Source organism: Cephus cinctus, unplaced genomic scaffold (assembly GCF_000341935.2).
Source record: "Cephus cinctus unplaced genomic scaffold, Ccin1 Ccin1_scaffold0709, whole genome shotgun sequence".
Classification (NCBI taxonomy): Eukaryota; Metazoa; Arthropoda; class Insecta; order Hymenoptera; family Cephidae; genus Cephus; species Cephus cinctus.
Window position 1 is genome coordinate 1,867,083 of NW_014333329.1, and position 14,665 is coordinate 1,881,747.

At 40.6% G+C, this 14,665-nt stretch overlaps 1 protein-coding gene across 8 annotated transcripts in view; it reads left to right on the top strand.

Annotated features, from left to right (window-relative positions):
- The window catches only part of LOC107270166 (afadin), a 54,038-nt gene extending 39,697 nt beyond the window's left edge, over nucleotides 1-14,341 (top strand). For 2 of the 8 annotated variants that reach the window (XM_025087575.1, XM_015744910.2), the window contains exons 7-24: nucleotides 951-1,342; nucleotides 1,582-1,700; nucleotides 2,196-2,432; nucleotides 2,676-2,955; nucleotides 3,069-3,725; nucleotides 3,839-4,084; nucleotides 4,175-4,315; nucleotides 4,997-5,062; nucleotides 5,268-5,341; nucleotides 5,427-5,545; nucleotides 5,997-8,969; nucleotides 9,610-9,708; nucleotides 9,914-10,052; nucleotides 10,130-10,360; nucleotides 10,451-12,288; nucleotides 12,371-12,633; nucleotides 13,155-13,267; nucleotides 13,388-14,341. In XM_025087575.1, the coding sequence (XP_024943343.1) occupies nucleotides 951-1,342; nucleotides 1,582-1,700; nucleotides 2,196-2,432; nucleotides 2,676-2,955; nucleotides 3,069-3,725; nucleotides 3,839-4,084; nucleotides 4,175-4,315; nucleotides 4,997-5,062; nucleotides 5,268-5,341; nucleotides 5,427-5,545; nucleotides 5,997-8,969; nucleotides 9,610-9,708; nucleotides 9,914-10,052; nucleotides 10,130-10,360; nucleotides 10,451-12,288; nucleotides 12,371-12,633; nucleotides 13,155-13,267; nucleotides 13,388-13,610 (8,210 nt within the window). In that variant the 3' untranslated portion in view covers nucleotides 13,611-14,341. Of the gene's footprint in view, nucleotides 1-950; nucleotides 1,343-1,581; nucleotides 1,701-2,195; nucleotides 2,433-2,675; nucleotides 2,956-3,068; nucleotides 3,726-3,838; nucleotides 4,085-4,174; nucleotides 4,316-4,996; nucleotides 5,063-5,267; nucleotides 5,342-5,426; nucleotides 5,546-5,996; nucleotides 8,970-9,609; nucleotides 9,709-9,913; nucleotides 10,053-10,129; nucleotides 10,361-10,432; nucleotides 12,289-12,370; nucleotides 12,634-12,773; nucleotides 12,787-13,154; nucleotides 13,268-13,387 lie in introns of those variants that run through there. The other 6 variants (XM_025087577.1, XM_015744918.2, XM_015744919.2 and 3 more) reach the window with 6 other exon arrangements.
- The last annotated feature ends 324 nt before the right edge of the window (nucleotides 14,342-14,665 follow it).

The window sequence follows — 14,665 nt, forward strand, 5'->3', positions numbered from 1 at the left end:
CGCCCCTCGTGCTTTTATTTTTAGTCTCACGAATACCGTCCGTGACTTCGGCCGCGTCATTCTTTCCTGCGCGCATATACCTGCTTACGAATATTATATTTTAATATTATGCTATATCATTTTCTAGTACGTTCTGTGGCTTTTATACGTACAATCAGGCTAACGATCTGCCGACGTGAAAAAGAAGACGACAGACCATGAGTTTCTAATTCTTACAAGTTGTCAATTAATTGAGAGAAAAAAAAAAGAAAATGGCGAGACGATCGACCAGAACCTGCTGTTTCGGTATGGTGGCTTTCATATTCCGCTTCCACAAGCATTGCACACGCCTTCTTAATAAAATTCCCGTATGTCGAACTATATAAAAGGGGTTTCCGCGTTGCGTAATTTATAGTTATTTTCTTCAAGGCAGCGATTTCTCGATGCTCGATCGGTCAAGGAGGATCCGTTTACCTCGCTTACAGAAGCGTATCTGTCCCTCTATTCGTTGAGCATCGTCATCGGATACGCCAGACTTTTGTCTTTGTTCAGTCACTGGAAAATCTATGAGATAGGAAAAGAAATATCATACAATAAAGAGCGTGCGAGAGAGATAGTGGCTACCTTCACGTAACCTCTTAACAGTCTATAGTAGAATCTAAGGGCGCCTAAGTTCTTTGTTCCTTTTATGTTCCGTCCACCTCAAGCTACTCTACCCGGCCATGTATACTATACATGCATCTTATGTGGTATTACTTATTCATTTAAAAAACGGAAATAAAATCCTCTTTCATATCTTTCAGCAAGTGTTATACGTGTCTGTTCTCCTTTATATATAACCTGTCCTCTTTTATATTAATTATCGATAATTGAACGTCTTGACGATTGCCGCAATTGTATAGCATCTTAAATTGGCAGAATATTCAATTAAAGGAGTTACTAACGATGCGTTTTCTCAACTTTGTTTGCAGGCTCTATAATGTTCCACGTAAGAAGAAGACCAGCCGACTACGTGCCCCGGAAGCGGAAGAAGAAACCGGCCGGGAAGTGGAGCGAGCTCGATCATCGTTATGAAGACGAGAGGCTACCATTTCTGGTGGAATTAAATCCAGACGGTACTGATATACCGAACGGTGCCGGGATGCGTCATCGACTTCAGCCAAACGTAACGGAAGTCGGCTCCGATAGACGCATCGGGCCTCAGGCTGTTCAAGGTCAAACTCTTATACTCAGTGGGTCGACGGTGATGGACCGACATTGTGTGATCGCCTTTACCGACAATATCGTTACCCTCACGCCATACTCGAAAGACGCCCACACTTATGTTGACAACCATAGGATATATCAGACGACGATCCTCAAGGTGAAACAGATAAAAATATATGGGATTTTCTTATTCTCTTTCCTTCTTTCCTAATGTTCTCCGCGCTAGAGCTTCCTGAAAGCCTTATTTGGCCGTTTATTTAATCAGTCTGATATGGCTATTAGATTGGTGCTTTATTATTTCTTGAGCTACGAGGTATCGTTACTGTTTGATAATAATAGTATGGGTATTTATCATATCTCAATAGCGGTGAAACATAATCATATTATTTGTTTCAGAATGGAGCTATAATAAAGTTCGGTAGGATGCATACGTTCAGGTTTATAGATCCTGCACCAGAGGATCGGATAAGACAGCGACACGACTCTAACAGGCAATTGGATTATTCGTATGACAGGTAAATTACTTTATATTAATTATTATTGATTGTTGTCTACTTTATTCGTTTATTTATTCTTTAATATTCTATGTTGTTAGTCGCATAATGCTTGACCGATATTCGCCATTAACAATTGAACTTTTACGTACATAGTGACATAACAATAGATTCGATCAAAGCCTTCGATCCAGTGAATGGATTTTCAGTTATATCCAAACAATTATTTTCTCGTTGTTAATAGCTTGGCGAGCACCGCCCATCACAGTTTCACACAGAGATCAATAAAGTCTTTGTCTTTAATTATCTGTAGCGTGAGAATACATTTTCATGCGAGTAATATATAGTTAAAATATTTTAATCATTTAATAATAAATTGCATCTTCGTAGCGGTATGCAGTGGAGCACCGAGTAATTGAGCTTGACTCGATTTTTATTAATTTATTTATATTTTCTTTTTTTTTTCTTATTCCTTCTTGCGCTTTGCGTCTCGCACGTTTGTGGCTCGATACATAGACGCTCGCCAGATGCTACCAGCCAGGAAATTAGCTCAGAAAAGTATCGATCCGGTTCCGGTACACCCAACGATGGTCGCGGATCGAATCCTCCGAGTCCGACGAAGAATCCAGCAAGTCCCAGAAGTCCCACTCACAATGCTAATACGCCAGAAACCACACATAACTATGAGACGACGTTTGACCTTGATGGAAATGTTGAGACTGCTAGTCTGACTAGTAGTCGAGATGGGAACAGGTAATGCTATTAATACGTACTAGGTCAATTATCAAAGATGAGAATATCAGTGCATCTCGAGGTAGGTCTCTTAGCACCAGTTGACGTATACATAGATGTCTGTTTTGGTTTCTGGAAATGACGTTTCAAGATTATGCATTATTTTGAAACAATTTTAGAGAGATTTTAATTATCCTTTTTTTTTCTACTGAAACTTTGTTCCTTTTAAATTTCTAATGAAATTTTAAATTATATGATTGACAGACTCTCCCAGTACGACAGACATCCCAGAGGCAACGACCCCATTCTTCCAGCGGTTTTGGAATTCCTCGAGGAAACGGAAGAGGCTTTTCTACATGCGGTCATTACGGATGTGGAACCTTCAGCTCCGCAATTCAAATTGGCGCCAACCTATACTTTGTACCTTGCAGCGAGATACAGGGCCAGTACTCACTACAGGCCCGAATTACAGCCCACGGAAAGGGCCCATAGATTGACCGTTATGCTGGCCAACGTTGCCACAATGATACAAAGAGTGATACAGGTGAGCGTAACTTTATAAAAATATAAATACAACATAAGAATATGTGTTATGAAATCTCGAAAACATTATCAGATTACGCAGGAACTTTGTAAAGGTAAAATATTTGTTATTAGGAACGTTACATGGACGCTTCCTCACTGGCTCTCTGGCTAGCGAATGGCTCGGAATTGCTTCATATGTTAAAAAGCGATCGACACGTTGGCGCATTCTCAACGAGAGCACAAGATATTCTTGCTGATGCAGTTCACACTGCATTCGCGTCTCTGGTTCGCTGCGTTTCTCTGGAACTTGCACCAGCAATGTCGCAATTTATGGCCGATGCTGACGAACCGGCCAAGGAGGCTGGAGTATTGCAAATCTTTTCGAATACCATGGCACTCCTGAGGCGTTGCAGGGTTAACGCTGCCCTGACTATTCAACTTTTTAGCCATCTGTTTCACGCGATAAATGCGACTGCGTTCAATGCGCTGGTTTCTAATGGTAACCTGTGCGTAAGGTGGTTCGGTCGTAGACTTAAGATCAGACTGAATGCGCTGGAAACTTGGGCAGAGCGACAGGGATTGGAACTTGCTAGCCAGTGTCATTTGGCCACCATTATGCAAGCGACGCATCTACTGCAAGCTCCTAAATACAATGCCGACGAACTTGCGACCCTGAGTTCTACGTGCTACAAGTTAAATTCATTACAAGTACGAGCTTTGCTTCAAAAATATCAACCGGCTGATGACGAGCCCAGATTGCCTGCTGAGTTGATCGAAAATATCGTCAGGGTATGTTGATCGATGATTTTTTAATTCTTATTTTTGTTCAATACATTTGCCTTGCTTGTTTAACGCCAAAGAGACAATACGAAATGTGAACAGTAGTTGTCTTTATTAATTAGGTCACCGAGACTATGGCGGATACTTTAGCCAGAGCTGACGGCAGGGAAATTCGACTGGAGGAAGATCCCACGTTAGCATTAACTTTACTTTTACCTAAAGATGGCTACAGCTGTGAAGTTATTCGAGGTGTACCGCCTGGTTTGGCTGAATTTTTGGCACCACTACAAAGGGATGGTCTTTGTCGAATGGCGCCACAGCCAACGAGCAGCGGATATTGGACAATTTACATGATAGATCATAACAATGTAAGAATCGCGGATCAAATACTGTCAGTTGCATTTAATATGTCGCCAAGAGCCAAATTGATGATTGCCAATATTAATCTTTCTGTATAGCTTCGAAGTCCCAGTGCTATGAGCAACAGATCCGGTGGTTATTCTGGACACATGAGCCAAAATCAAGGCCAACCGGAAATTCAAGTAATTAAACTTCACAAGTCAACGAACGGAATGGGCCTCAGTATTGTTGCAGCAAAGGTACGTTTCTATTATTGAATTCAGCTACTTTCACGATCTATCTTAACGGTATGGATTTTAACCCGGCGTTTCTTTCCTCCCCCAGAAAACTAGTTTGACATTTTTACACCCCGTCTATGACACGCGTCGTATGTCTTTTTTTGCCAAGGGTAGTTGTTAGACTGGTTTCTCAGGTTGTATGACTTGAGAACTCTGTGTATACCTTGCCACTAAGATTCTATCTCTTGATATACCTTAATGCCATTAAGGTATCCTCACACTGGCTCTGTTCCATTCCGGTTCTGTCTTACATACTACAATATGGTATAGACGAACCGGATGCAATTATTGTACAGTGCGGTTCGGTCTTTGGTTCTGTATCTCACTGTAAGTTTCACTCTGGTCTTTTCTTTCTTGAAACTAATTCTCAGGGCTTTCTTTAAATTTGTGGGAAAAGGGTAACGTTTTGACCGAAAAGAGTTTGGGTAATTGATTTCTCATTAACGCAACCTGTAAACTCTACTATTTACGCTTTCCCACGCGGTCATCAAAGCATGAAGGCACCTGTCACGCTAGACGGAATACATTTAAGTATACACTTCCTCTAACAATGCTCCCCTTTTTTCCCGTTGCTTCGCCGGACATTTTTAACACTTTTTACCGTTATTATACTTGCTGATCGTGGTTCTCTCCTTGCCACAGGGTGCTGGACAGGATAGACTCGGTATCTACATCAAGAGTGTGGTTGCTGGAGGTGCAGCTGATGCCGTGAGTAAACTATTATCCATTGTTTTGCAGCGTGCGATGCATTCTCAAGAAAATAAAGTGCATGGGTTGGCGGTGTTTATCAAAGGTTCCACGTGGATGAGATGCACGTTTGAAAAGTCTTCGCGAAAAATTCATAATGGATCGATAGTTAATGAAATACCCGTTGCTACTATTGCTTTTATTAGTCTATTCATTTGTTCTGTAGGACGGAAGACTAACGGCAGGTGATCAACTGCTCAAAGTAGATGGGCAAAGTCTCGTTGGAATTGCTCAGGAAAGGTCTGTGTCACTTGTCTTTTAAAAAATCACGTTTTTAGGTTTTTAGGTTTCATATTAAAAAATATTTGGTAATTTTTTTCTACAGGGCTGCAGAGTACCTTGTTCGCACGGGTCCAATAGTGACGCTGGAAGTTGCCAAACAGGGAGCCATTTATCATGGATTAGCTACGCTGTTATCTCAGCCATCACCCGTCATGACCAGAGGTACATGAAGCCATATTTATTCTTGAATAATTTAACTGAACGATGATAAATCTACCGTGATCCTCTTTGAACAAAAAAAGTCAACATGGTCCTCAGAAAGAATTTTAAGTATTATAGAAGATACCCAAAAAAAAAAAGAAATCAATTTGCCTTCGAGCTTCTCTTTGACAGAATCGCTTTAAAGCTCGCTTACTGTAACGTTTCAAAGTGCTTAAATTATTCTGCATATTCTCTTTCTCTCTCTGTTTTCACTGTTTCTCTCTCTCTCTCTCTCTCTCTCTCTCTCTCCCTCTCTCTCTCTCTCTCTCTCTCTCTGTCTATTGTTAATTGTCCTCTTCAGCTTTCTGGTTAAAAGACTGTGGTTTTTAAAAAAATATTATATAACGATCGTCTCACGAGGACACTTGCGTCGCTTGACTAATGCTTTTAAACTAACGATTGTTTCATGCAGCGCATAAGGCCCGCCCAAAATCGGAACACTTAGAGCCCCCCAGACTACCGGAAATGGCGCCCCAACCATCCACATCACACTCGATGGGCAATCTCTTATGCGTACCAAAACAGTCCGCTTATCAAGAGCGTCTGGTCGATTGGGACGTGGAAGAGATACAACCAGGTGCGGGGACATTTTCACAAATGCCATTAAGCCAGGATAGGCAATACTTTAGTCAGTTTCAGCCAAGTATTGGCAGTCAGTCGTATCAGAATTTAGCAACGTCACACTGTTACGCGATGCCGTCGCCGCAGGCTAAAATGTCAACGCGTCAGACGGCGAATGTGTCATGTCTTTCAATGTGTCCTATAAAGGAGGCACCGTTGAACGATGAATTTCAAAGGCCACGATATTATTGGCCGAGTAGACGCGAAATTCCTGTTATTCATGAGCCTAATCAAACGTTCCTAACTATTCCGAGCCACGTAGAACGTTATCCACCTTATCCATTGCGAGAGACATGTCGGCCGCAGAATTCTGTCATCGGTCCGCAATACGGTTACTATAGTAAAGACAAGACTGAATTGATATTTCCATGCAAGAATCGCTCGCAGGAGAGTCTGAGTTCTCTCGATGCTGTCGATAACATCGAGAGGAGTGAAACTCTCGGCAGGAAAATTACCTCCTTCGATGAGGAATCCACTATACCGTATATAGATCAGCCAGACGATAATGTAGACACGTTCATGCGCTCAAAGGAAAATATATTCGCTGAGGATATTTCAGAATGTCCTGATTACGAGTCGAGGGATTCGTCCGAGTTTATTGATCCTAGCAGTTTGCATATTGATGTATTGAATGAGCAATACAAGACACAGCTATACAGAAAGGTTCGGTCGTGCGATGAGTCTTCGCTGAGAGATAATCTTAATATTGTCGAAGACAAAATTCCTATGAAATCCTTGAAAAGCATTGAAATAATTGGTCGGCCCGGAACCGGAAGTAGATCAAGGAATATCGATGTACCGTTAAGAGATGGCAGTCAGTGTCGTTGCCGTAATCATGATAGTCAATTTAGTAGAGAGAAATTAATTAATAGTGAATTCAATAAGGACAATTGCTCCCTATCAGAAGCCATTGGCGTGATTCACGTGCCGTGCACTGGCGAGATGAACGTTCAGTTAGAAAATGTCAATTTGCAAGATACCACGGAGGATAGTAATAATTCTGACAGTGTCGAAAGTCAACAGGAGGAAATTGAGATGAAGGAGATCATCTCGACGCCGAAGATGCATACAATAATGCCGGAATTAAATCTTGACTTAAGCGGCTTGAATAGCGATCTGTCCAGCGAGGAATCAAATACTGATAAATGTTGGAAATCGCCGGAAGAAGTGCGTCTTGGTTGCGGAAGGGTCGCCGCGCTGGCTAAGCACTTTTCGAAATTGGGAGAAGCCGGCCTAATTAAATTCAAATCAAAGAAGTTTGTCGCGACCAGACAATTTGTTTCCGAGCCGGATATTGCGTCACCAAGAAGTCCGGAAATTACGGTGAGAAAAAATGGTGGCAACTCGAAGGAATTTAAATCTGAAAGCGATTTACTAAAATCGGACAAGTCTGTGGCTACCACGCCGGAGAAGGAGTGGAGCATGATTCTTTTGGATATTCAGGCGAAAAACGATATTGAAGTGCGAAAAAATGTCGAGGTAATGAATAAAGATGAAAGTACGAATACAGAGGATATTAATTTTGAGAGTAATACAGACGCCGATACGGAACCGGGTGAATTGAAAAAGAGCGACTCGAAATTGTCTCTGGCTGAACAGCAGGAAATTATTGAACAGTTGAAGGAATTTACAAATTTGGATAATACCGACGCGCCCCTATTTATACCGGATAAAAGTGATAAAATTTATGAAATTACAGACGATGGGAAAACTTCGAATTCCGATAAGGAAACTATGACCGAATCCTTCGAAGATAGTTCTGTTACCAACAGCAGAATCAATTCTATCGGTATACCAAGTTATCATGCATTGGTTGGCTCTATGCGTTTGGAAGGTCTTCGAAAACACTCGTTACCTAATCTTCTAAATGCTTTAAATATTTCACCAGGTATTAAGATATCAGAAAAGATGAATAAGTTGGAGAAATATTGGTCTCTCAAAGATCTAATGTCATCGGATCATCTGAAATTCGATAGTTTGGACAACACAAATGATTCCCCTAAATACTTTATATTTCCCACTTGCTCCAGGGTGGTATCAGCACCCGAGATAAATAACGAGAATGCCAATATATTTGAAATTCGATCGGTCACTCCAAATTACGGAAGCGGAAACGTGACTATACGCAGTACAATATCTATAAGCGAGGATGAATGCGATAAAGATAATTTAAAATCCGATGGCGAAATTTCTGAAGCGAATATTATAAAAAAAGAATCTCATGACGTTACAACAGACACAGAGCGAGAGGAATTGTCTAAAGATAAAGAGAAAGAACCAGAAAAAACAAAATTTCCAAATTCGTTCATCAGAACGAGAAAGATGTCCAAGAGCTGTGATGAAATTGTTCAAAAGTCAAAGTTCACTAGTCAGCCAGACTTTGACAAACCTGTATGCAAATCCTTGGAGAGAATTAATACGGCGCGAAGTGGCAGTCTATCGTCAACCGGAAGTAGTCCTGCTAGAAAATTTGCACATAATTATAGAAATGTACCACAGACCGGATATAGAGTCGCTAAACCAGCGTTGCGAGACACTTTAAGAGTCAAAAGTTGTGAGATCATGCACGTGCCATTGAAATCTAATACGTTGCCTGCCAAGAGTGGCACGAGAGTTGAAAAACCGATTAGAAAAAAATCTCTGATAGTGCAGAAACGATCAAAAAGTGATCTAGACCTGTCCGAAAGAAAGCCCACGCCAAGATTTGAAAGAGGGGATTGGATATTTCGTGAATTTTCACCGTTGGAAAAATCAACGCGGACTCGTAAGCTGGCAGATAAAACGTTAAAGTACTTCCTAGTGCACTCTGCCTGGTTCAGTTATACGAATATTTATTATTTTTATGGCAATCATCAAGATTTATTTATTTCGTCGTCTCACAATACGCTTCAAGAGAATGATCTTTTTCTTTTATATCCCTAAAACTCATCTTTACATCCTAAAAACACAGCTGCGGTCTCACGTGAAAATTTCTTTAAAGTTATCTGTGTCTCGTTGCCAATGGTTGTCAGCTTTTTCATATTATTTATTTACCATAAATCTATAATTTAGTTAAGTGTCATCGCATGTCCCATAACAATTTATAAAATAATCAATGACGTTCTTATTCTATACTAAAGCTGCATTTCGCTTCTGCGTCACTCAAAGATATCTTACATTAATTTTTCAACACTGTGTATATGTAACTTGCACAAGGCTTTAACGATTTAATGAAAAAGAATTTCAACAACGAACTGAAATGCAGGTTCCATCGTCGCAATAGTTTTTACAATTCGTAGTGAAATTTAATTAGGTTATGATTAATTCTTTGCCGCACGTTTATTAGCACCTTTGTCATTGCGTCAGCTTTCGGCATGTTCAAGCATTAACAAATTGCATTTCTGTGCATCTTGTTGCTATCGCAGGACCCCGTCGCATGAGTGAACGTGATTTACCATCACGACTTGGACACGACGCAACGCCCCAACAAATTCATAGCAGCAAATCTGTCCCAGCCCTGCATAGTAAGTAACCCTTATAGAACAATTAGATACCTTAAAAATCAAAAGGATAACGTTGACCCTCTTTTAATCAAATAGTTACAGCTTTCTTCGTTTAGTTACATTCTTGTCTAAGATTCGGTTTACTTTCTTTATTTTATTTTACAAATTTTTGCACCAAACATATAGTGAATATGCTTGCTAATTATTTTCAATTTTTCATTAACAGACGTAGGAACGGAGGGAAAACAGCAGCATGAAGTTTTTAATCCTGGATACAGTAGAGCATCTTCCAGCAACAGTGTAACGCCACCTGTTCATCCACCACCAATGCCAGCAATGAATGGCGCGACAACACTGCGTTCACGGTAAATAAAATTTCATAAAGTACGGTAATCGTAGAGTAATTTAATTGATATTGAGTTAATTAAAAAATTTGTTGTAGATCCAGTCATAATTTGCATGATCCAATGAGAGCTGGAATGCTACCGCCTACAGGTTTAGTTAGCAGACAGCAATCGTCACCGAATCTAAATCCAAATCAAATGCATGTGAATATACAGAACAGTTTGCAGAGTAACGAGGCGGAAAGATTCTATCAGAACTTGAGTGTTTATAGAAATCAAGATGCCGCGATAAAACAGCAGCCTAGTCCACCTCAACCATCGGACGACAGGTGAACATTTTTGCGAAATATAGATGAGTTAAAACAACAAAATTGTTACTTCTATATTTAAAATAATTTAAGATTGTCTTTTGATTTCAGGAGTCCTTTGCATACTCAGAAAAATCTGAGAGGTTCTCAGAACTCACTGAATCGGCCAACGGTTGACATGAGTCAGGGTAGAGATCGTCCGATATCTGCATACATTCCACAAGGACAGCAACAGAGTTATTCTAATAATCAATTGCAACATCAAGGACCACCGCCGAGGTCGCAATCCTCTCGTGATATAATTCGGCAGGAAGCAAAACTCCAGGAGATGCAGGAAGAGGTCAGAAGACGAGAGCTTCGTGGTGGGGCGCCCATGTTGAATCAATACAGACCAAATTATAATGTGAGACCAATGGGAGCTAATCAAGCAGCTAACACCATACGGCCTACAAGACCCATTGGATCGACACCAAATTTGGGTCCTAATTCGCCGACGTACAATGCACGACAGATGGGACCGAATTATGGGTACACCGAGTCTCAATACAGTCAATACGGACAATTTGGAAAACATCCACAACCGACCCCAGGGCCTAATCAGTATCCAATGGGTCCGAAAGGAAAAAACGAACCTATTCGTGGTCATGGAACTGGATTAGAGCCTGGTAGAGATTTCGGGCCTCAAGATGCAAGACAACTGATGGACACCAGACAGATGCTCGAACAATCACGACAGTTTCCGCAAAATGGTTCTCAGTACTCGAATGGCGGAGCATCAGATCCAAGAAATGGCCAGTATCCCAACGATAACCTAAAGTCACAAAATGGTAGCGAGGTTCATCAAGGAAATCCAGAGAACCCTCCAGCGAGGCCCATTCTACCAGAAGATGTTTGCAGGGAGAGTCCACCGCCTCCACCGCCTAATACATCGACTCATCCTTTGTACAGTAAACAGCCGGACTCCAGATACACAGCGAGTATGCAGGATCCACCCAGAGGTGGTTATTATACTGCACCAGGTCCAACTCAGCAACCTCGTCAATACCAATATAGTGCAACGAATCCTTGGCAACGAGAGGAACGAGAAAAGGAACAGGCCAGGAGACGAGAAGCAGCAAGGCAGTGGCGGGATCAACAAATAGCTGAACTGAGTGCTCTTCCTCACAGAACACCACAACAGGAGGAGCAACTGCGTGCACTTCAGCTGGAGCGTGACTTCCAAAAGAGGGCCGAGGAAGTAGCCAATCAGCAGGATGACGATGAGGAGAGTAACGATCTTGAGCATGAGAGTACACAGCGTGTCCAAGGACTACTCAGGATGGCTGCCAATCAGGACCGGGCGAATCAAGTTAATCAACAACAGCAACAACAAAATTTATCTAGATCGGGTGTAAACAATCAATCCATAAGAGGGGCCTTGTCACCACAACCAGTAAGCAGTCAAATACAGTCTACGAACATACCACTACATACCGCAAGCAATCAGCAAAGCGGTAGTGGTGCTGGTGGAAGTTCATATGGTGGTCAGAGCGAATCTGGTGGCATGCATATGCAAAACCAAAGTCAAAATCAAAACTTGGGTCAGGGTCCAATGTCACCGAGTTACAATACAGGCCTGGGTACTAGTCAAAAATCAGGCTCTCCTGCTGGCAGCACACAGCAGAATAATGAGGAGAGAGAGAGGCAAAGGAGAATAGAGGAACTCAAGAGGAAGCAAGCAGAATTCGATGAGAATCAGAGAAAACGAGAAGAAGAGATTAGGCAACAACAACAGCAGCTTCAGATACATCATCAGCAAATGCAACAGTTATATCAACAGCAGCAACAGCAACAACAGCAGCAGCATCAGCAGCAGCAGCAGCAATCCAATCTGAGAAGCCAACATCAGTTACATCCTGGCATGCTGAGATTAGATAATCTCGTAATCAATGGACCCAGTTCTCCTCCTGGTGAGTTTAAATAGTTACCAATATTCTGTCTTTGTTAGTTTAAAAAACTATTTCAACATTTCTTTGCTTTTCTCATTGTCAGCATCACAAAATGGCGGTAATGATGCTCCTCCTCCTCCAGAACGAGGATCAAGTTATGCAGTGATGTCGCAGCAAAGTGCGCTAAGATCCAACAGTTCTACAGCTTCAAACGTCCAGATGAGTTCTCATCCGACGACAACGATCAAGAGGGTTTCCTTCCACGATCCAAATGCAAATACTGAACCAGCTCTACGCAACACGTCTTCAGCAATATCGACTAATCCCTCTACGATAAGCATGGACACGATAAGAGAAGATCCAAACGTAAGAACATCTCTATTCCTATGATGCTCACTATTATCTTATATCGATTAAAAATGAAAGTCTTTCCTTTGAAGAAAATTTCACACTGTATTTGACGTACTAAAAACTTAAATATTCTGTCGGAATGCATCCGTTGGCAGGTATCAGAGTAAGGTATATTTCTCAAAATTGCAATTGTCTGTTTTGACATAAAATCGAAATGAGTTCAACGAGAATAATAATTCACATACCATTCATTCATTTGCATGGAATGTCTTTAGAACATTGGCAATATATGTCTGTTGCGCAACATCAGTATGCAACTCACGTGTCTTTTGTTAAACATACAATGTTATTATCAGTCATCTTGCATCGTCGCTCGAATGATAGTGTCATCTGCGTCGTTACTGCTACGTACTAATACATCTTCTCAGTGTGTAATATATTGTTCGCAATGTCATCGTCGTAATCTCAATAGTCAGACGTAAGCGCGAGTTTTTTTTAATTATGTGTAATTAAAGATTCCGTTATCTTTTTCGCAGAATTTTATTAACGACGCGGAGAATCTTTTAGCATCTCCTAAAACACCAGAGGGTCCCGGGGGAACGTTTATGAATGCAACACCAGGAGTCATTGGCGCGCAAGAAGTTTATAAGTAAGCCAACAGTGATATCTCGTATCTCTTCAGGCTTTAAAATAAGACAGTTTTCTCTATCCAATATCGTGTTCTTCTTCTTTATCGTGTTAACGCCATTATACATTTCGAACGTTACAGAGATCCCCGACAAAAACGGCTGGCCGAGAAACAGAAGCAACAGCAAAATTTGCAAATGGGCGCAGTACCAGAAAAATTAAGTTTCAAGGAGAAGATGAAGATGTTCGCAATGGAGACCGGCGAGGACGGTACGCCAAGAGATAAAGTCAAAATTTCGCGCGCACAACGTGAAATCGATAACATAGGGAGTCCCCTGAGTCCGAATAATAATAATAGAAGTTAGATTTGATAGGACCAATTGAAAAAAAAATGAATTCGTTAAATACATAAAGGTCATGACGACGCCATCCTCTGAGTTGACCGTACATATGCATTCACAAATATTATACACATATACATATAAATCAGTATTCTGCGAGTAAAGATTTTTTAGGATAAAAATTTCTATATCTAATGCTGAACGAACGAGACGCGTACTTTTTACCAGTTACGAGTCGAAATGAATTTTAATTTTTCTGTATGATTTATATTGTTAATCAATTTGTTTAAAAATGGCAAGTAAAGATCCTCGCAACATTGGCCATGAAAATCCATCCGTTATTTTGTATGTAAATAGCATAGCACGAAGTAAAGACGAAGAATTCACGGAGCGATTAAATTTTTTTTTTTTTTTTTTTTTATAATCGTTTAACAATTTGTTTACAAAAACAAATACACTTATAATTACACCTATACTTTATGATACTCGTTCTGCGCCCGGGATACGGGGAGGTAGCTTCTTCGAATAACTAATGTATAATATCTTTAGGAATGTGTATAGAAAACCCTGTTTCACAAGTATACAGTAATACTGCTGCAAATAGTAAAAGAGTATGCACGTATACTAGTAATAGGTAACGAAATGGGTAGGCATAGGTGTGTTTGTTGGTCTATAATCGAGTTTAAAATTTTTTTTCGGAACGTGGTTCTTTTAAAAACAACGACTAAACCGACAAAAGAATAATCAAACTAAGAGAGTAACAGGCAGCAATATATCTATATACATATACAAAGGACGCAGGTTATATATATATATATTGCTAAGTCGATTATCACGAAATAGTGGAAGAGTATGCGAAGTACGGAGAAGGTATAGAATGTTACGGAACTTATACTTGTAATATTAGGTACATTCTATAATACATAATACAAGGGAACACTAAGGGATAGCTCCAAAGAGCCTGAAAATCCTAAACTAAGAACAAAGTTATAGCAATATTAGTGATAATGCGACGAAGAGATATGTTGAATAGTTATTTAAAAAAAGTAAGAATTCGCTGAATATGGGCGAAGTTTGGA